This window comes from Pangasianodon hypophthalmus, chromosome 18 (genome assembly GCF_027358585.1).
Source record: "Pangasianodon hypophthalmus isolate fPanHyp1 chromosome 18, fPanHyp1.pri, whole genome shotgun sequence".
NCBI classification, from domain to species: domain Eukaryota; kingdom Metazoa; phylum Chordata; class Actinopteri; order Siluriformes; family Pangasiidae; genus Pangasianodon; species Pangasianodon hypophthalmus.
This window is the reverse complement of record NC_069727.1, coordinates 17,062,071-17,082,288: the sequence shown is the minus strand read 5'-3', so window position 1 is coordinate 17,082,288 and position 20,218 is coordinate 17,062,071. Positions and strand designations below refer to the sequence as shown.

General features: G+C 38.4%; 1 protein-coding gene across 2 annotated transcripts in view; it reads left to right on the top strand.

Annotated features, from left to right (window-relative positions):
- The window catches only part of lta4h (leukotriene A4 hydrolase), a 20,859-nt gene extending 7,545 nt beyond the window's left edge, over positions 1-13,314 (top strand). For both annotated transcript variants that reach the window (XM_026923199.3, XM_053241853.1), the window contains 12 exons: positions 1-35; positions 366-389; positions 1,976-2,046; positions 3,631-3,742; positions 3,982-4,126; positions 4,836-4,939; positions 5,528-5,598; positions 5,716-5,770; positions 6,403-6,498; positions 6,663-6,745; positions 7,366-7,470; positions 12,923-13,314. The exon at positions 1-35 is cut by the window's left edge and continues 106 nt beyond it. In XM_026923199.3, coding sequence (XP_026779000.1) covers positions 1-35; positions 366-389; positions 1,976-2,046; positions 3,631-3,742; positions 3,982-4,126; positions 4,836-4,939; positions 5,528-5,598; positions 5,716-5,770; positions 6,403-6,498; positions 6,663-6,745; positions 7,366-7,470; positions 12,923-13,061 — 1,040 coding nt within the window. In that variant the 3' untranslated portion in view covers positions 13,062-13,314. The remainder of the gene's footprint in view (positions 36-365; positions 390-1,975; positions 2,047-3,630; positions 3,743-3,981; positions 4,127-4,835; positions 4,940-5,527; positions 5,599-5,715; positions 5,771-6,402; positions 6,499-6,662; positions 6,746-7,365; positions 7,471-12,922) is intronic.
- Positions 13,315-20,218: the final 6,904 nt, after the last annotated feature.

Genomic DNA, 20,218 nt, shown 5'->3' with positions numbered 1-20,218 from the left:
ACCCCTGCCTCACCTTTGCGACACCTACTCTACTGGTTAGAGCACACACCAACACTATTTCCATGACACAGCAGCTTTTGCAGACCTAAGCATGTTTTGCAATCTGCAAGCCAGCTTCTCCTTTTCTACAGTTTCTAGCACACACATTTAGGTCTGTTTGCAACCTTGTGCAAATACATTCAAGACTATCTTTAATTTTTTATTAAAGTATGACTTTGAACTAATGAGTCTCAGTAACTGGGATATTTGTAGAAACTGTGATTTCACACCTTCTTCCTGAGCTTACTTGCTAGTCCTCTGTACTGTATGTCTCTGTAGTTTACGCTGCATCCTATCTAACAGTCTGTTCTTGTCTTTATTACCAGGCTGGAGACCGGTCCCTTGCTTCTGTAAGTCACCGTTTTTGTGTGATGGCCTATTAAACTTTGCAAATAAATGAGTAATGAATTTGCACCAAGCTATTATTGAATATCAATTACATACTGTGGTATGCGAAAGTTTGGGCACCCCTGGTCAAAATTTCTGTTAATGTGAACAGTTAAGCAAGTGGAAGATGAAATGATCTCCAAAAGGCATCAAGTTAAACATGAAACACTCTTTTGCAATATTTTAAACAATATCAGTGTATTGTTTTTGTTTTCTAAATTTTTAGAGTGAAAAAGGGGAAAGCAGCACCCTGCAAAAGAATGGGAACCCCAGGAGACTTGAGCTCTCAGATATCTTTGAATAAGGTATCAGACCTTAATTAGCTTGTTAGGGTCATGGCTTGTTCAGTCATCGTTAGGAAAGGCCAGGTGATGCAAATTTCAAAGCTTTATAAATACCCAGACTCCTCTAACCTTGTCCCAACAATCAGCAGCCATGGGTTCCTCTAAGCAGTTTCCTAGGACTCTGTAATTGAAAATGATTGACGCCCACAAAGCAGGAGACGGCTATAAGAAGATAGCAAAGCGTTTTCAGGTACAGATTTCCTCAATTCGGAATGTAATTAAGAAATGGCAGTTAAAAGGAACAGTGGAGGTCAAGATAAGGTCTGGAAGACCAAGAAAAATATCAGAGAGAACTGCTCGTAGGATTGCTAGAAAAGCAAGTCAGAACCCCCGTTTGACTGCAAAAGACCTCCAGGAAGATTTGGCAGACTCTGAAGTTGTGGTACACTGTTAAAATAGAACTCTTTGGCCGCAATGAGCAAAGGTGTGTTTGGAGAACAAAGGGCACAGAATTTCGTTAAAAGAACACCAGTCCAGATGGGGTTGTATTGCAGCCAATGACACGGGGAACATTTCATGGGTAGAGGGAAAAATGGATTCAATTAAATTCCAACAAATTCTGGAAGCAAACATAACACCATCTGTAAAAAAGCTGACGTTGAAAAGAAGATGGCTTCTACAAATGGATAATGATCCTAAACACACCTCAAAATCCACGATGGACTACCTCAAGAGGCGCAAGCTGAAGGTTTTGCCATGGCCCTCATTTCTCCTGACCTAAACATCATTGAAAATCTGTGGATAGACCTCAAAAGAGCAGTGCGTGCAAGACGGCCCAGGAATCTCACAGAACTGGAAGACTGTTGTAAGGAAGAATGGGCGAAAATCCCTCAAACAAGAACTCAAAGACTCTTGGCAGGCTACAAAAAGCGTTTACAAGCTGTGATACTTGCCAAAGGGGGTGCTACTAGGTACTAACTATGCAGGGTGCCCAAACTTTTGCTGTGGGCCTTTTTCCTTTTCTGTTATTTTGAAAATGTAAAAGATGAAAATAAAAAAAATGATTTTGTTTAAAATATAAAGGGAATCTGTAACTTTATGCCTTTTGGAGATCATTTCATCTTCCACTTGCTTAACTGTTCACATTAACAGGAATTTTGACCAGGGGTGCCCAAACTTTCGCATGCCACTGTATGTGGAGAATGTATTCTTGTGTATTTTTGTGCCTTTTGTGTATTGTCAATATCTCATCTGTCTGACTGTAGGTCATTGCTCATGAGATTTCTCACAGCTGGACTGGAAACCTGGTGACTAATAAAACCTGGGAGCATTACTGGTCAGTCATCATACAAATACTGTGAATTTATCTTGTATGTACAGTACAGTGCAAAAGTATTAGGCACCCTGCATTTTTTTAGTGCAAACTTTGTTATAGATTTTTACTTTATGAAATCTACATTATTGATTCAGTACAAAAATATTTTAAATTCCAAACATTAGTTTTCCTGCACAAAATTAAATATTACAGAAAAATGTGTGTATGTTAGTGAGAAAGCAGCAGATTCCATAAGAGACACTTTTCAGACAAAAAACATAATGAAGGCTGCTGGGTTTCGCCGCAAAAATAAGACGCAAGTGTGACAGTCAAAGTCTCCAGAAGAACTGTGGCTGGTTCTGCAAGATGCTCAGTAACACTTACAGCTCATTTCCTTATAAAACTGCACACACTGCACCTGAGACTACTATATTTTTTTAAAGCAAAGGGTTATCATGCCAAATATTGACTTTGCTTCATTTATTACTATTTACTGCTCTTTATAGTATTTTTTTTAAATTTAGAAACATTTAATTTCATTATTTTTTGAAGGCATCTTTGCTCTACAGCATTTCTTTGCATGTGACTTTTGTACAGTACTGTAGATATAGTATGAAATCTGATCAGTCATCATAACTCCTTTCTTGCTTGAGCGTAATTTTTGGTTTGTAAATGACATTTTACTTCATCCATATATCAGTGCATAATACAGCACACATGTAGGGGCATAACGTTGTAAAATTGCTTAAAACTGCTTATGTTGTTTTCAGTTGATTAAAAATGACTTGAGCACAGTTCACCCATCTTGTGCAGCATTATCTTCCCAATAACGTTTGTGATATACAAATGAGAAACATTCAAATACACATCTAAAATTAACCAAATAAACATTGGTGAAAGGTAGTCACAGATGACATGCTTCTGCATGCAAATGAAAAAAACCAAACAAACTGGCCATCTGTAGGTCTTCATAGATTATTTATTTAATAAAGTCTTATTTTTATGTATATTTAGTATTACCCTTAAATGGCATTTCATATTATTGAGTGTATTCAAGGTGCCCAAAACATGCATGTTATGATAAAATATTGTAGTTATGATGACTTAATTGTAGTTGACTGACTCTTTGTTTGAGTTGATACCTCACAAGGCAAATAGCACAGCTGAGCAATGCTAAAATATCTAATAAATTCTGAGGTCTAAATAAAGATGTGCATCATTTTGTTATAGTCTCCTCACTATCTGTGCTTTTTATTCAGTAATATCAACTGGTTTCACTTCCTACAGCTAAATAAACACTTTGCTTGCACAGCTGATTTAAGAAACATCCTTTTTATCTGGAAACAGTCCTGCAGTTTTTACCACTCAAGTGCACTGAAGTTGTATATCATCATTCCATTCTTGCTTTTCTGTCGTCTCATAAAAGCGTTTACATGGCAAAATCATATTCAAGGAAACTTTAGGATCTAAAATGCAAAACTGTCAAATTAAAGAACATTCCGAACATTAAATATATTTTTTAAAAAAATCACAGAAATACAGAATTTTTGCTGTTGTAAGAAACTCCTTCATCTTTAACCCATGTATATCTTTGACCTTGTGTAGGTTGAATGAAGGACACACTGTATATCTGGAGAGAATGATTGGCAGGGTGATGGAAGGAGAGCAGTTCAGGCAGTTTAAAGCGATGGGAGGTTGGAAAGAGCTACAGGAGTCTGTAAGACGCACACAAACCAACATACCTGCTTGTGTCCTTCAACACTAATACATATACACAACTACATCAAATGAACATTAGCTTGTGAATAATGGATTAGTTGGGCATCTATGATTAGATAGTGTAACCCAGTGTAAGCCATCTAACAAAAGCCTTGTGATCTGTGAACTCTAATCTGACACACACACACACACACACACACACTATCCAGCTAACTGACTCTGGTGTTGTTTTTGCAGGTGAACCATTTCGGAGCAAATAATGTCAATACTAACCTGGTGCCAAGCCTGGAAGGTGTTGACCCTGATGAATGTTTCTCCTCTGTGCCTTATGAGAAAGGTTTCGCTCTCCTCTACCACCTGGAAGAGTTGATGGGAGGCCCAGGTAGACACCCAGACACACACACACACACACACACACACACACATGTAATAGTATTATACACATTATATTGACCAAAAGTACTTGGACACCTGACCATCACATCCATATATGCTTGATGAACATCCCATTCCAAAACCATGGAGTTGGTCCCCTAATTGCTGTTATAACAGCATCCACTTTTCTAGGAAGGCTTTCCACTAGATTTTGGAGCGGCTGTAGGGATTTGTATTCATTCAGCCACAAGTGCATTAGTGAGGTCAGGCGCAGATGAGGGGTGTCGGGTGAGGAGACCTGGCGCACAGTTGGCGTTCCAGTTCAATCCAAAGATGTCCAGGGGGTTTGAGGTCAGGGCTCTGTGCAGGACACTCGTTTTCTTCCACATCAGCCTTGCCAAACCATGCCTTCATGGACCTCACTTTGTGCACAGGGGCATTGTTATGCTAAAACAGCTGTAGGCCCTTTAGTTCCAGTGAAATTTTTATGCTACATCATACAAAGACATTCTAAACAATTGCATGCTTACAGCTTTGTGGTAATGGTTTGGGGAAGGTCCACATATGGGTGCAGTGGTCAGATGCCCACATACATTTGGACATATAGTGTAGTTGCAGTATTTATTTGATGATTGTTTCAATACAAGATGTAAAGTCCTCAGTGAATTTACTAACCTATGCAAAGAACATCTTTGTGTCTCGTATGCCATGTACAGAGGTGTTTATGGGCTTTGTGAAGTCCTACATCCAGATGTTTGCCTACAGCAGCGTGACAACAGATGACTGGAAAAACTACCTTTACACCTACTTCAAAGACAAGGTAAGAAGTACTTGTCTGTCCAAGACTGAGGGTGTGTTTCCTACAGGAGCCTGGATCAGTTTCAGTTTTTGTGGCATAGTTTCAGGAGTAGAGTTGCAGAGTAGGTACTTCTCTGCAGACCGGGAACTATGGGGATGAATCCGGTGCACTGATCATCACTGATTGGTCAAACTCAAGCTTCACGAAATGGGTGACCATATTTAGCGATCAAGACATGTGCTGAAAAAACTTTGCAGGAGTATGTTTTGCACATACGTCAAATGACAGAATACGTTACTCAAAATGCGTAACTGCGCTTCCTGTTCACGGAGTGTTATTATTTTTGGGCAAAAATAATAAAGAACAACAAAACATCAGTCAAGGCCTTCCCCATGTGTTGCTGTAATTTTGCTGTAGGCCACAGTGTTGTAATCACCATATAGTTTGTGTAACTTACTGTGCAGGAACTGTGTGCTGCTCGGTTAGGAACTTTCTGGAAGTCTTTAGTTCCTCAGATGATTCTGAAAACTTGTCTCAGATGCTTTTTTTGTAAATGAGAAGTCTAACACTTTGTCTTGTTTCTGTGTGTTCTGTGTTGCTCCATGTCAGGTGGACATCTTAAATAAAGTGGACTGGAATGCATGGATGCACACTCCAGGAATGGCCCCTGTCAAGCCAGAGTAAGCAACTCTGTGTGTGTGTGTGTGTGTGTGTGTGTGTGTGTGTGTGTGTGTGTGTGTGCATGCATGTACTTAGTGTGTCTATATACTTGACATCTAAATAGTGTCCTTGCTCAGGTATGACACCACTCTGGCAGATGCGTGCACTGCACTGGCCCAGCGATGGGTGAAGGTAAACTACTTTTATATTTATTTTTATTTTTATTTATTTTTTTTGCCAGAGAACATTACAGTACTGTGCAAAGTCTTATGCACATGCAAATAAATGCTGTAAAGCAAAGATGCCTTAATGAAATTAAATTATATATTGTTTAAAATGTGTATATGTGAAAGGTTAAGTGTGTATGTGTGTATGTGTGTGTGTGTGTGTGTGTGTGTGTGTGTGTGTGTATATGTATGTGTGTGTATATATATATATATATATATATATATATATATATATATATATATATATATATATATATATATATATATAATATATATATATATATATATACATACACAATATAAAATACACAATTAAAATCAATATTTGGTGTGACGACATTGAACTTTTTTTTTTTTTTTTTAAAGAATTATTAGTCTCAGGTACAATTTATGCAGTTTTATGAGGATTTTTTTTTTTTTTTTTTTTACAGCAAATCCCATGTTTCTGTCTGGAAAAAAGATCTGTTACATAATATGTTGCTTTCTTTACTGACATACAAACATTTTTGTGTACCATTTAAATTTTTTTGTTGGGAAATATACGTTACATAATATTATATGGAAATAAGATTTTCGTGTGTGTGCGCGAATCGGCAGGCTAAAGACGCTGATCTGTCAGGCTTCAGTGAGGCTGATATAAAGCAGTTCTCCTCTCATCAGCTGATTGAGTTCGTGGCTGTGCTGCTACAAGAGGTACTGAGACCTACACTAACACTATTACTACATTTTAACAGTCTAACAAAATCCTTAAACCACATTCACACGAACTACACGTTGAACACCAGCGCTGAATTTATTTACAGTATCCTGCCCTGTATGTCTGTGGTCTCTGCATACTCTCTCTCTGTTTTCTTCAGGACCCTCTCCCTGTCTCTCATGTTAAGAGAATGCAGGAGGTGTATAACTTCAACAGTGTCCGGAATGCTGAGATCCGTTTCAGGTAAACAGAGCAGATTGTGACTACTGGTGTACTTGAGTGGGGTCTGGGCTGCTTTCTGAAGAGGCTGTACCTTGAGTGTTGAGATCAATTATTCAGATGGAAAATACAACCGTTTTACGCAGAAGAGTGATTTGTTTATACCTAGGCCTCAAGCTCTTATTCCCAAACACTGTATTCATATAATATTTTTTTCAGATCCAATTTATTAAGAAAAGAATTTACGTTGATGTTACATGTTTTTTAATCTATTAAATGTGTTTTCATCTTTGGTCCTTACTCTGAGGCTCGGTTATTCCGTACTCAGGATCATAAGAGTTTTTTTTCCTTACAAAAACATGTACAATATTACATATAATGTTTTATGCAAGGACCAATATACACATTTAAAATTACCCCAAAAAACCTCCAATAGTAAGTCACTGATGTAGTAAATAATTATAGATGACCTATACTCAGTACAGTTATATACCTGTCAGACTGATGCTACCATAATGCACATTTTTGTTGGTTGCAATATATATATATATATATATATATATATATATATATATATATATATATATATATATATATATATATATATGGTGTGTGTGTGTGTGTGTGTGCGTGTGTACTTGTAGGTGGCTGCGTTTGTGTGTCAGAGCTCAGTGGGAAGAGGCCGTTCCTCTGGCTCTGAAGATGGCCACAGAGCAAGGCAGGATGAAGTTCACACGCCCGCTCTTCAGGTAACCTATTGCAATGGAAAGCATCATTATGTGAAGCAGGGTCAAAGATGAAAAGAGTCTGTACTGTTATAAAGTATAACAGCAGTATTTAATATTAAAATAAAACAACACTTGGATTGACCTAAAAGATTAAAACAATGAGATATGATAAACGAATAAAGTAGAAATTGTTTTAAAATCTCCCCTGGTTGAGAAATTTCCTCCAGTTTCTCATTTATACCTGTATACCACCCACAACTCCAAGAAGTTTTACCTGGTAGTTTGAGAGGTTTGTTGTTCCAGAACAACAGTACTTAGTGCCAAAAGCTTTAAAAATCAAGTACATCAAATCTCTGAAGTGTAATGAAGTGGTTAAGTGGTCAAACTGTGGGAGATGTTTTGAAAGATTAAATCAACCCCTACCACAAAATTTAAAATTGTGCAATTTGAATATTTATACAACATACACTTTGCTTAAACAGTTACCTGTTTGTTGCAGGGCAATAAAAAACTACCAAAAAATGTCCAGTGTTCAGGAAACATTTGAATTTGTTCAAAGTCCATCACTAAGTCTGTTCTAAGTCTGTAAGTGTGTTCTAAAACTTTCCTTGATAATTCTGTGCCCATTGAATCTGTCACCTGTTTCACTGGCTACGTTTACATGCACGTCAAATTCCGTTTAAGGTCTATATCCCAATACGATGTTTATATGCGTACAGGCATGGGAATATTCCTGTATACATGGTTGTTGTAAGTAAGCATGAGTTGCTATTTCTAAATACCTAGCCTACAGCTAAGCATCTGTAAGCACCCACAATTCCTTGCGGACTGAGCACGCGCATATATCTCGTTTCAGTGGATTTTCTGAATAAGTTGTTTACATGCAACAAATTTCCGATCAAAACAGGCATATTCCAGGGACGGGAATCAGAATTTTGGAATTAGAATATTGTCTTAATCTGAATCAGGCAATCAGATTGCGGCGTTTACATGACAAATTCCGATAAATATCAGAATATTAATGTGCATGTATATGTAGCCATTGTTGTGTCCCTTGGGCACAGACTCGTCCATTACAAGTACAAGGTCATCAATAGTGAATCAAGGTATTTCATATGTTTTACTTTACAGTTGACCTTCTCAATCTACCTCCTGTTCTTAAAACTTCATCTACAGCTACTACTTCAAGTTTGTACAGAGCTAGATCTCTTTACAGTGCCATTCTGCAATGTAGCGAATTCTCTTAGCCGTGGTGATCTTTGTACAAACTAAACAATGGCCTTTTCTGCTTTAGCTAAATCTTTAACTGAAAGTCTTTGGGTGATCTGTCTCTCTCTTTTTTTTTGGTGCAAGTCTGTTGAGCCAGGAGAGTGATTCCTGCTTTCATTATTTCTTGTGTTTGTTTCTGAAGTGCTTCTTTAACCTCTAGACTCCAAGGCCACTGCTCTTTTAAGATCTGTCCACTTAGAAAAGTAGTTCATAAGCTTATTTGTAAGACAGTCCCCTTGGTTTAAGACTGACCTCAGTCTTTACTTCTGGTCAGCATCAGGGATCACAAATAGTTCACCTATTCCTGGCCAGTGGCACTGATGTTTGGAGAGACTTTGGAACTTGAGGAAAAGTTTTGTGGACATGCCACATTATGCTGCATCTTCAGGATTTGGCTTGTTGCCTCCACTGTGACACTTGTGACAATGTTTGAATAATGGAAAATTCCCATTGCCATTTTTATTGAATCTCTAGCTAGTGCTACCATTTACTCACACAGATAGCTAGATACTTTTGGCCATATAGTGTATTCAGTTGACTTGGCCTGAACGAGGATTATACACATCACTATCCACACTAGGATTTGAGATCACCATTGCTGAACCAACCAAGGAGTAGTTTCATGGTATATGGCTCACCACCTTTGCTGTTGATTACTTTCCAAGGCTCCAGTGTTTTTGGAGCATTTACACCATTAAACCCAGTGCCACCAATGATTGGCCTCAAATCCAGATACCTTAAGTAAGACCCTCCTCTTATGTCTTCCTCTTTTAGGAATGTGATTTCCAGTGACTGGGATATTTAGGAATGTGATTTCCAGTGACTGGGATATTTAGGAATGCGATTACCAGTGACTGGGATATTTCTTTGTGTGTGCACATCCGTAAACTTCCATTCTAGAGATTACAGCTCACAGTCTTTCCTTTTCCCAATTCATGGTTTTCAAGCCAAGTCAAGTGGGTTTTTGTCATTCCTCTGTATAGCTTGTATGCACTGGAACGAAATGTCGTTTTTCCAGGACCATGGTGCAACACAAAACAGTACGCAAGACTACATAAATTGCAATACACAACAGTGTGAGACTAGAGCAGGCCAATAAATACACAGAACAATAGATACACAGGACAATGAATACACAGAACTATAAACTATTCTGTAGTGTAGCAGCAATATTGGCAGCAAAAACATGTTCCATAATAAAAGTGTCTGATGCAGCTGTTTTTGAGTCATACAGGGTTAGGTGTTTGACTAGCCCAGGTGAATGTTGGGAGGAAACAGGATGTTGAGTAATCTGACTGCCTCTGGGAAGAGTATGCTGGTGGTGGCACGTATGCTCCTGCACTTTCTGCCAAATGGCATGAGGGTGAAGAGTCCATGAGGGGTGTGAGAGGGGTTGTCCGCAATACTGGTGGCTTCGCGGATGCAGCGGTTGCTGTATAAGGTGTCGATGGTGGGTAGAGAGACTCCGATGAGCTTTTTTCTGTGCAGTTCCTGTACCACATGGTGAAACAGCTGGTCAGGATGCTTTCTATTGTCCCTCTGTAGAAGATGGTGAGGATGGGAGGGGGGAGTTTGGCTTTCTTCAGCCTCTGTAGGAAATGGAGGCTCTGCCAGGCCTTCTTGGCTAGGCAGGTGGTGTTGAGGGACCTCAAGAGTCATGACAGTTGCGAGGCATGTTCATACCAACAAACTTGGAGCTTTTGACTCTCTCCACAGTTGTTCCATTGATGTGCGGGGGTGAATGGTCTACTCAGGTCCTCCTAAAGTCACTAATCATCTCTTTAGTCTTATCAACAATAAAAGATAGATCGTTGTCTCTACACCAGTCTGCGAGCTGGTTCACCTCCTCTCCTCTGCTTTGTTATCAGTTTCTGTGGGATGATTGTGTTAAATGCTGAACTGAAGTCTATGAACAGCAGCCTTACATAGTTATCCTTTTTTCCAGATGGGTCATAGAAAGAGAAAGTTTTCAAAAGTATTGTATCATTTCATGCTTCCTTGCAAAAATGTTGCAGAGCTACCTGCATTAAGAAAAGTACACAGACTTGGTTCTTTCATTCCGGCCTGCATTCATAGACATGAAGGAATTGGACAAGGATGACACGTTAGATTCCAGATTAACAGGCTGTGATTTAATTTGCTTTTTGTGGTTGTATGTATAGAAAAGTCGGTGGTTTCTGTAACAGATTCGACATGACCTTCATTTTTGATAATTCTGGTTCCTTTTTCTAAGCAGACAGTTGTTATGAATTCCAATTTCTCTTTATTGAGTTTGTGCTTAAATGGTTCATAAATCCTCATTGCATGATCCTTTCCACAAAATGAACATCTTTTGTGAGGAGTCAGAAGTATAATTGTTTGAATGTTGGTTGTTCTCTGTAAGTTTACTTTTGGTTTGATCAGTAGTGAAACTGCCGTCTCTTTTGGTGGCTTTGCGGCCTGTTTGCTTTTGAAATACCTTTGTCAGTTTAGATTTCACCAAAGACAGGATGCATTGCAATTGCTGTTTGTTTCTTGTATGGTGTTGCAACAGCTTTGCAGGAAAAGTGAACATGATCTCAAAGCTGGACAATGTTCTGCTAATTTAATGCACGTTATCTTAAATTTGTGTCTACAGTGCCATTCATGTACATCTACTTACCTCATTGCAATGTGCACAAGAGTTGAGTTGTCTTGTTGTGAACAGATAATTTGCTCTAAGGCCTTGAAGAAAGATCTGAATTGATGAGGATCATTGTTTAAAAAAAAAAAAAGTCCGTCCGTCCCCCCCCCGCGGCTTTTTTTTTTTTTTTTTGGCTTAATCAGCAATTTTGTTATCTCATTTTACCTTCTCCGGAAATCTGCAGTAGTATTGGGGTCAGGGTGAAGTGAGCCAGCATTTTGAGCAGGATACATTTCTACACTTTCCTATTTTTTTTTTTTTGCATCGAGTCTTTACAGAGTTCTGCATTTTGTCCGATGGAGGTATTTTATGTTGAACAGAAGGCATCCTTTTTGTCGGTTTGTTTGAGTTTTACAAAGGCTTTGTGAATTTATGTACTCAGTGGAAATTACACTGTACTCAGTGGAATATGGATGTGTAAGAACAACCTGATTGTGACATTTCTTGTAATGAATTAGATTGTTTGAAAACCAGCTTAACTTCCAAAAGGAAGATTTTTCTTTCTTAGCTTTTTGTTGTCCTCCTCCATATTTGGTGCATGTTTTCATTCCATTGTATTGTATTTTAAATAAGCAACAGTTGCACTTGAGATTTTATTAGTGATCTTAGCATATGAAATTTGAATTTGAAGCTTCTGTGACTCTGACACCATTTTGCTCATCATTAGTAGCAGCAGTATTAGCAGTAACAGCATCAGCAATAGCATCAGGAATGTAATGAATAAAACATGGCAGGGCGTGCAATTACAGCAAAATAATCAACAACACTATGGTGTGATGCAGCACAATGAGAGCAAAACTGATTAATTACCAATAACCAGTTTCTCAGTGGTGAAAAAATTGAACAGCTTTACTTCTGAATGTTACAAAGTGTTGACACTGGAGACTCCTTCCACATTATTATTAAGCTTGGATTATGTTATGTCCATCATACAAGTTCCTGTGAATGAGCTGTTTCTTTAAAAACAACAACATATTAGAATGAGCTCATTAATACAAACCTGTGACTTGCCTTGCAGCTGGAACTACGGTCAGAGCTGCTTTTTTAAGAAAAAAAAAAAAAAGAACTAACACCTTATGATCAGATTTGAGAATTTAGCATCTGCCATACAAGTTCAAATTTCTGAATAAATTTCAATATTTTAATGTAAAGCCAAGAAATTAATTTGTATTGATTTGTCATTTTTGTCAGTTTCTTGACCCAGTAGTATTAGAATAAACCTCTAGGTACAACAGAACTGGAAGACAGTGTGTGGTTTTTGCTGTGTGGGGAAACAGATTACTTTACGTGATATTTGCTACATTTCCTTCCAGATTAGAGCAATATTAGTAGGTGTGTCCAGTGTACCAACTTTGGATGGGTTATTTCAGTAAAACCTATACAGGCACTCGACACTGTACACATATCCCAGGCCTGTGGTATCAGACTACATTCATTTTCTCTAATTAGTAATGAATATAATGAGTGTTAATGATTGCAGAAAGATGAAGTGCTGGCATTAATGTGTGTGTCGATGACTCTCTCTTATTCTTTTTCTCTCAGGGAGGTGTACAATTTTCCCAAGTTCAGTGATGAAGCTGTAAAGACCTTCAAGGAGCATAGTGCTGCAATGCACCCCGTCACTGCCACCCTGGTGGCTAAGGACCTGAAAATTGCCCAGACGAGTAGCACAGGCTTCTAACCCTGCTGCCCCGATTAAGCCTGTGCTGCGTGACCTAGGCCTGAGAGTTGTAGTTCTTCTGTGCAGCAGACAGATTTGTGTGGCTTGACCAGTTCAATATTTTATGTCTTAATAGAGATCTTTATCTCAGGGCAAGAGGGGAAAATAAAGCTCCTCCAAATTTCACCATCACATTTGCCTGCTTTAATCAGCTTGTCTTAAAGGAAAGGTTTTCTCATAGAGCATCACGCTGAGCAATAAACTCTTCAACCAACTTCTGAAGTGTGTTTGTTCTACTAATTTTACACTTTCAGGACACTGTAGCATGAAGCACTGACAAAGAACTGATTGAACTGATGAACTGATTGTGCTTGATAAATGTTATTATTATTATTATTATTATTATTATTATTATTATCAATTAATGTTGTGGAACATCCGGAAAACGAGTTAGCTCCTGTTATCAGGACGTTTCAGCAGCAATAAACAGTCGCTGACTCACAAGTTAAAATGCAAAATTGCAGCTTGTCATGAAAAACGCAAACCGTCCTCCCTCCTGAAGCCCATGTCAGAAAATATAAAGTTATAGCTTTACCTCTGACAACTTCAAAAATGTTACAGAAATGGCTCCAAGATTCATCAAATCGACAATATTAATAATAATAATAGAATTTAGTAAATAATAGAATTTAACAGTGATGTGGTATAAACTGTTATTAAAGATTGGGTGGAACAAAATAAGAATAATTTAATAAGAATTATTTAAGAATTATTTAAGAATAAATAAGTAACAAGATACCTTTTTACATTTAAGTATCACTTAAAAAGATGGCATTGTCTAAACACCCTTGGTTTCAACTCAGTGAATCAAGCCTCCACCTGTACAAGCCAAACACTCCAGTAAGTGTAGGATCTGTAGTTCAGTGGTTAAAATCTTGCCTCTTGGTGTTGATATGCTGAAACTGATGTAGTAGGTGAAGCTGAGTGCTTTTTAATTTGGAAGTTCTGGAGAAAAAAGCACAACAAGTGCTTAGTAAAAGAGTCATGTAGGGACATGCTAAAACATTTCTGTCCTGATGAGAGCCATATCTTCCATGTGTGCTCAATTAAACACTGGAGTAAGCCATAAAAATAGCAAGAATCTTATTCAAGATACACACCTAGGGGCTGTGGAGATGGCATGGATCACATATTGGGAGCTGTACTGTAATGGCTTGGGACTGCGATTGCTGTAGTGGCTTTGGGGCTGCAGTTGCCACGAGCAGCTTCGTACTCAGGACTCCATCAGTGGACAGTGGATAGATTTTAACCAACCAGACTTCTTGCAAAAACTGTGATTAATTTATTGGTTGCACAATTGCACTATTTGTCCATATAGTACACAATAATAGATTTATTTATAATCGCACTATCCGTTGCGCCCAGATGAGGATGGGTTCCCTTTTGAGCCTGGTTCCTCTCAAGGTTTCTTCCTCATATCATCTCAGGGAGTTTTTCCTTGCCACCGTCGCCACTGGCTTGCTCATTATCATTATTATTATTTACAATATATTTTTTGTGAATCCATTTATTTCTGTAAAGCTGCTTTGTGACAATGTCCATTGTTAAAAGCGCTATACAAATAAAATTGAATTGAATTATTGGCTCTTGAATTTGCATGAGATCCACTTGTGGAGATTATTCTAAGGAAGTTATTTCTTTAGACTCTATAGATTTTAAGGATTGTTATTACCGAAGTACAAATTCCTGATGTGTGAAGAGAAATAGAACATATAGTGAGATGTGAAAATTGTTTTGTACAATTTCTAATACTAGCAAGACTAAAATTAAAAAAAAAAAATTTTTAAAAAGCGGCCAACAGGGGGAGACAATACATCACACTGATATTTGGACGCTCCTAGAGTATCAAGTGCAACTCCATGCCAATGTTTTATTGTATTTTTACATCATTTATTCATAGTTCTACTGTTTTTAAATAACCACAATAATCTTAGAATTTATGATTCTTTAAATGCAGGCTAGAACATGTACATGTGACAAATACACTATATGGCCAAAAGTATGTGGACACCTGACACCCATATGTGCTTGTTGAACATCCCGTTCCAGATTTAGTTCCCATATCTTCCACTCTTCTGGGAAGGCTTTCCACTAGATGTTGGAGCGTGGCTGTGGGGATTTGTGATCATTCAGCTACAGGAGCATTAGTGAGATCAGGCACTGATGTTGGTGAGGAGGTCTGGGGTGCAGTCGGTGTTCCAGTTCATCCCAAAGGTGTTCAGTGGGGTTGAGGTCAGGGCTCTGTGCAGGACACTCGAGTTCTTCCACTCCAACCTTCACACACCATGTCTTCATGGAGCTTGCTTTGTGCACAGGGGCATTGTCATACTGGAAAATGCTTGGGCCTCTTAGTTGCAGTGAAGGGAAATCTTAATGCTACAGCATACAAAGACATTCAAGACAGTGGTGTGCTTCCAACTTTGTGGCAACAGTTTGGGGAAGAACCACGTATGGGTGTGATGGTCAGGTGTCCACATACTTTTGGCCATTCATTTCTTGTTTGTCTACTAAACTCTTGGCCCAATCAGTGAGGGGTCCTCTGCAGTAAAATATAACATCAATGCCAAAGTTTAGTTATTCTCATATCTGTGTTCCATTCTGATATAAGTACAATTACCAGCTTTGAAGATAGTTTGTGCTTTAATTCATTGCAGATGCCACTAGAGGGAGACATTAACTCACACAAGGCTTTAGCAGAAGAACCATCCATTCCTTCATCTCAAGTAACCACTTTATCCTGCTCAGGGTTGTCATGGATCTGGAGCCCATCCCGAGAACCCTGGATGTATACTGTTATATATGTCAGTGGTTCCCATCGCTGATCCTGGAGTGCTCTAACACACCTGATCGCACTAATGTAAGTAGCTAATTAATATGCTGTTAATCAGGCCTCTCACATAAACCACAGTGAAAATGAATGAAATGAAATTTAATAGCTGCATAGGGGACAGTAGGAGTAAAAAGAAATATAGGAAATAATTACTTCATGACAAGTTTATCACTAAAGGCCACAATATTAAGAATATTAATCAACTTCGTGTACTTTTTTAAAATACCTATGTGAAAAGTATAGATAATTGAAACTATATGAATGGGCTGAAGACAGCGCAGACATAACCTGACATTTTGCCAGAGTTAAACAAGTCTGGTGTTACATCACACCAAACATGTCCCATGGCACATTTCTATCCATTCAGACCGAAAATTATGCAAGTGAATTAAAGATCCCAGCAGCTTAGTATAAAGGCCATGAGAGTGGGAGTGTTTTTAATGTGGGGATGGTATTTTCTTGTCTATGCCATAACTAACAGCAAATTGAAACAGATTATAATATCACATGTTTTTCCTGAAAAGGGAAATACGTCACAATGATGGAGACTTCACATTTCACAATTTCTTGACTGGTAAATGTAATGACAAGTCATGTGGACCGGCAGGGAAATGCACTACCGAATATTATGTCTCCCTTAACCCTTTCTTTGCAAATCAGAAAAATCTACTCGACTTGAACTTTTAGACAAACATGAGTGACCAACATCACCAAACTTTAATCTAAATCCTCAGTTTTGGTATTTTAGTTACCCTGTCTGTGGAGCAATATACACTTCACGGTACTCAAGTGAATTACAGTGATTTCAGAGTGCTAGAAGATAAGTATATAAGGATCAACAGTGGACATTTCCAATATGGCAAGAAATTCTACACTGTGAAGCAAAGCCTTCTGAGCCCTCCATACAAAAAAAGAAGCATATCTTTTTATCAAAGTTAGACAAAACCTCTCAGCCCATAAACTGTGCCATTCAATATTCTGAGAGTGAAGATATTTTTTTTCAAACAAGAGGGAAAAAAGTTATCGGAGTGATTTGCGCTCTCTCACACAATGGCTATGGTTGAAGTTGTGCCTCCTCTGATCTTCTCGCAGCTGGACTCCTGCCTTCCACCCTGTCTCCTCTGATCTTCTCACAGTCATCCGAGAGGCTTTTGCCAGCCTGCGAGCTGTCAAAGTATCCATGGAATCAAACGCCACCCCATGCTCTCTTATGATCAAAGACACACAGGTAAGAAGACACAGAGCCACATACAATTGCCATCTCAAAGAATGAGCCATTTCCCCCCCTTCTCTCACAACTGCTCCGCCACGGTGCCAGGAAACGGAGCACATCGATCAGAATAAAGCAAAGCGATCAGGTTTTGAAGATGTGACGGGAAGTTTGTCCTCTCAGAAACTTTTGGACAAAGAGAGAGCTGAGACAGAGGTGAAGGTGATGTTTAAACACTGGTGATACTTTTCATTTCTTCTGGTTATTAGTGTATCATTGTGAGACATTAACCGCCATGTATTTTTTGGTGTCCGAGACCTGTTTTGACTCACTCGCATAGTCTTGCTTACTGGAAATGTAATATGTTCACGAAGATTTCAAAATTGATGAATTGAGAAACATCTTCATGAACTCCTTAAAAGTCTAGGCCACCTACTAGTACGATACATTTATCATAGCCTGGATGACTGGAACTCCTCAGACCTGTAATCTGTGGTGGCCATGATACACTTCCTTCTATGGGCTGAACCAAAAGCAATGGTGCAATCATTTAAGCTCTATCTTCTTTCGTTCTTCTCCTTCCTTCGGCTTTCACGTTCCGTAAAATTTCGAAAGACATGAAAAATATTAACAGTGCATGGATGAGCGATGGGAAAACACCGATAATTGCACAGCAGGAGTTCAAACGCCTCATGGAAAATAAAACAAGAAGAACCGATCAAAAACAAAATTTCAGTGGTTTACTCATTGATCTAAACATATCAGAACAGCTCACAGGAAGCTGGCACAAAGTCTGATTTATGACGACCTTTTAAATATGTCTGACGTCCTTCATGCACTGAATACATTGGTTTTACAGTCATTATTTAAAATAGGTATAGCCCTTTAAACTTTGATGACTCATACAAACACATGCTCAAGTAAAAGGAAGTTCTGCTGTGGCCTCTATCACAACTACACGCAACACTGCCATGATACGTAAGGAATAACACAAGTCGAGGCATGTTAATAGGTTGTTATAGTAAAATTAATAAATTATTTTAATTTATTATATATACACGCCGATGAGAACTGGAATTACTTTTAGTAGCGTAGGTGCCATAAGTTGGTTATTCTCCACTAACAGCACATCATGAAGAGTTTTATTCATTCCTTGTGTTGAGGAATGGTCACGAAACAAGGTAGTTCCTTTTGTCACTTATGTTATAACAGCTATCAAAAGGAGTTTCCTCACCAGCCTCTTTTTTTTTAGTTTATCATGAAGCACATATGACAAGAAAAATTCAGCTTGTCATGTTACAGGGAAATCACAAAACCTCCATCCTGAAGACTTTCCTATTTTGGAAAACTTGAAGTTGCGGTTTTACCTGTGACTGTTACAAAGCGCTGGCACTGAGACTCCTCCAAAAACACTAAAGAAACATATCCATAAAGAAAACTTCACTGTTCCAAGAGTTACACTCATTTTATAATCTGTTGTAGTCCCTGAGTTGTAAGTTGTTACTATGGAAACGATAATGTATTAGAACAAACACTTTAACATAAACATGTGACTTTTCTTGCAGCTGGAACTATTGCTCTTGTTCTCCAAACTTCTCTCTACCTCTCCGTTCTCTCATCTGTTTATCTCTCCATGGCTACTCCACTCCCTTTATCTTTATCTCATCTTTTTTTTCTCTCCTCTATTTATCTCCCCTTTCATCTCCTCTTATCTTCTCATGCTTTCTTCCTTTCTTTATCCCTCTTTTTCTATGCTCTCTTTAACTCTCCTCATCTCTCCTTTCTTTACACCTTCTTCTCTCCTCACCTCTTCATTTCAGCTTCCCTCTGTTTATCTCTCCTCTTATCTCCTGACTTTTCCCTCCTCTCTTTATCATTTCACTTCTGCACTCTCCTGATCTCGCATCTATTCTTTCTTTCTTTATCTCTCCTTCCCCTCCTCTCTTCATCTCTTCATTTTTCTCCTCTCCTCTCATTATCTCTCTGCTTATCTCATCTTTTCCTCACCTTTCCTCTTCTGCACTCTCCTTAACTCTCTCTTCTTAACCCTCTCATTTCTTCACATCTTTTTTATTTCTCCTCCCAATATCTAACCTTTTCTCTGTATTTTACTTTCCCACTCTTTGTCTCTCCCGTCTCTCTCTTTCTTTCCTCTTTTTTCCCTCTCATATTATCCCCTCCCCTCAGCATTCCTCTCCTCTTTTTGTCTCTTCTCCTCTCCTCTCTTCTTCCTCTCCTCTCTCATTAGAAGGCTTGAGTTATGATTACTTTCTCAGCACAGCCTCTCCACGAGCAGATTGCAGAGTGAAGAGATTAATGAAGTGCTTTTGAATCGCCATATGTGAGGGCCGCAGTGGAGATGAGCTTGATTTTTAGGGTGTCTGTTTGTTTCTCTGTCGATTCCTGATTATCTGTTAGCGCCAAGTGGCTATCCAGCCTTCTCTATACGTCTATGATAACACATCATTGTGAATAAACACATCCATTTGGCACTGAATAAAAAATCAAATGCTGATGTTTTCCTGCTCACACCAGAGGAATGGATCATTATCGTCATTATGCAGATGACGATAAGAGCTCGGTAGCCTGCAGACCTCAGCGTTTCAGTCTAAACCTTGTGTCCTGAAGAATTCTCCACTGAGACGTGCTCTAGAAGTCCTCACTGACATAGTCTCTTGTTGTTGTTTTCAACTGAAGGAGTCTATATTAAACACACACTTCTTAGTTCGTTGCCTAAATAATTTATTTGTTTATGCTGTATTTCCATTAGATACCTATTTACAATAGAGAAATTTGCAATGGCTGCTGTTAACAAGTCAGATGTAGAAAAGGATGTAAAAAAACCTAAAGAACATGCTTATTTATCAGTTCTCAATTTCTTTGAATTCTGGAAATGCTACTATATTTGTAATCAGGTCATTTATTTTTGTTTTGTAATACAAAAACAATGATAAGTCACTCTTTTTGGTTTAAATTTGGATCGGCCCATGTAGGAGATGAGAAACTTCCCTTTGCACTCGGCTCCATAAGCCAGAAAAGAGGAAACAGATAAAGCTTTATATCCGACTATGTCTTAGT